At 55.1% G+C, this 1,453-nt stretch overlaps 1 protein-coding gene across 1 annotated transcript in view; it reads left to right on the top strand.

The window, feature by feature from the left end:
* Window positions 1-1,299: 1,299 nt before the first annotated feature.
* The window catches only part of DPP9 (dipeptidyl peptidase 9), a gene marked incomplete at its 5' end in the record, with an annotated part of 18,701 nt that continues 18,547 nt past the window's right edge, over window positions 1,300-1,453 (top strand). Inside the window, one exon of the mRNA XM_011381939.2 lies at window positions 1,300-1,428. Coding sequence (XP_011380241.1) covers window positions 1,300-1,428 — 129 coding nt within the window. The remainder of the gene's footprint in view (window positions 1,429-1,453) is intronic.

The raw sequence follows: 1,453 nt of genomic DNA, 5'->3' as shown, positions 1-1,453 counted from the left end.
ATCACCTCGAAAGGGTGGGATTTGACATTTGAAATTCAGGGGGATGTAGGCATTTGGCCTATTGCAGTCAGCACACGGAGACCTCTTTAGAGACTGCAGACGACCTGGGGTGTGACTGTGCCCTGGTTCCACGCTGTCGGACACTTCAGTTGTGCCCAGCTGTGGGTTTTGGTTTTACTTTGGGGAACGTCTTCGTACACGTGTCTGGTAGGTGGCCTGGGAGCGGACCAGTGGTTCTCAACCAAGGGTGATTCTGCCTCCAGGGGACATTCTACAATGTCTAGGGACATCTGTGATCGTCATAACTGAGTTTGAGCTGAAGCACTGTCACTCTCAAACCAAATGGCCTCAGGCCAGCCACCCAGCCCCTTGGGTCTCTGGTCCTCCACCCGTAAAGCAGGTATGGAGTGGCCCCCGCAGGCCGGATGTTCCCGGAGACATCTTTGGTCCGTCCACAATGAGTCATAGGTGACAGTACAAGAAGCAGCAGATGGGGACCCTTCTTAGCAGCTGAAGAAGGAAAGAGCTTGTTGAGGAAGCGACGGCTGTGGGCTCCCTCCCGGCGACGGCAGAATTGGCAGTCACCGTGCTCCTTTCTGAGGCGTCACCACCCAGTGACTCACTCACTTCTCATAACGATCTTTATCATAATCTTCCGTGAGCCATGCGTGAACCAGCCTGGGCTGCCGTCCAAGTCCCGCGGGCTGGGTGGCTTAAACAACAGACGTTTGTTGTCCCTCAGTCCTGGAGGCTGGAAGTCCAAGATCAAGGCGTCGGTAGGGTCGGTTTCTCCTGAGGCCTCCTGGATGGGTAGATGCTGTTTTCTCCCTGTGTCCTCACATGGTTGTCCCTCCGTGTGTGTCCGTGTCCCGATCTCTTCTTATAAGGACACTGGTCATACGGCGGATGGGGACTCGCCCCAGTGACCTCATTTTACCTTAATTACCTCTTTAAAGACCCCACTCCTCCAAATATAGTCATATTCAGAGGTTCTGGGGATAGTCAGCTTAGGATTTTGGGACATAACATGATTCAGGTCATAAACACCCCACATGGCCACCTCCTGTGCCATTTTGTGCTGGGCATTGCTCAGTTCTTACGTCCATCATACAGCTAAGGAAGCCGAGGCCCCAAGAAGAGACGTGACTCGGTGAAGGGCCGGTAGCGGGTAGGGCCAGGGTTCCAGCCCCAAGGCTCATGTCCTTGTCTGGGCCCAACCATGGCTGAGCAGGGCACTCTGTGTGTCCAGGACGTGGGGGGACTCCCGATCCGCTCAACAGTGGTCCTGCCCCTTCCCAGGTTCAGAAGGCCGCAAGACACTGCGAATCCTCTACGAGGAAGTCGATGAGTCTGAGGTAGAGGTCATTCACGTTCCCTCACCTGCACTAGAAGAAAGGAAGACAGACTCGTACCGATACCCCCGGACAGGTGAGTGCCCAGGACAGGTGGCTTG

The sequence above is a fragment of the Pteropus vampyrus genome, unplaced genomic scaffold (genome assembly GCF_000151845.1).
Source record: "Pteropus vampyrus isolate Shadow unplaced genomic scaffold, Pvam_2.0 Scaffold459, whole genome shotgun sequence".
Lineage (NCBI taxonomy): Eukaryota > Metazoa > Chordata > Mammalia > Chiroptera > Pteropodidae > Pteropus > Pteropus vampyrus.
This window is presented reverse-complemented; position numbering and strand designations above follow the sequence as displayed.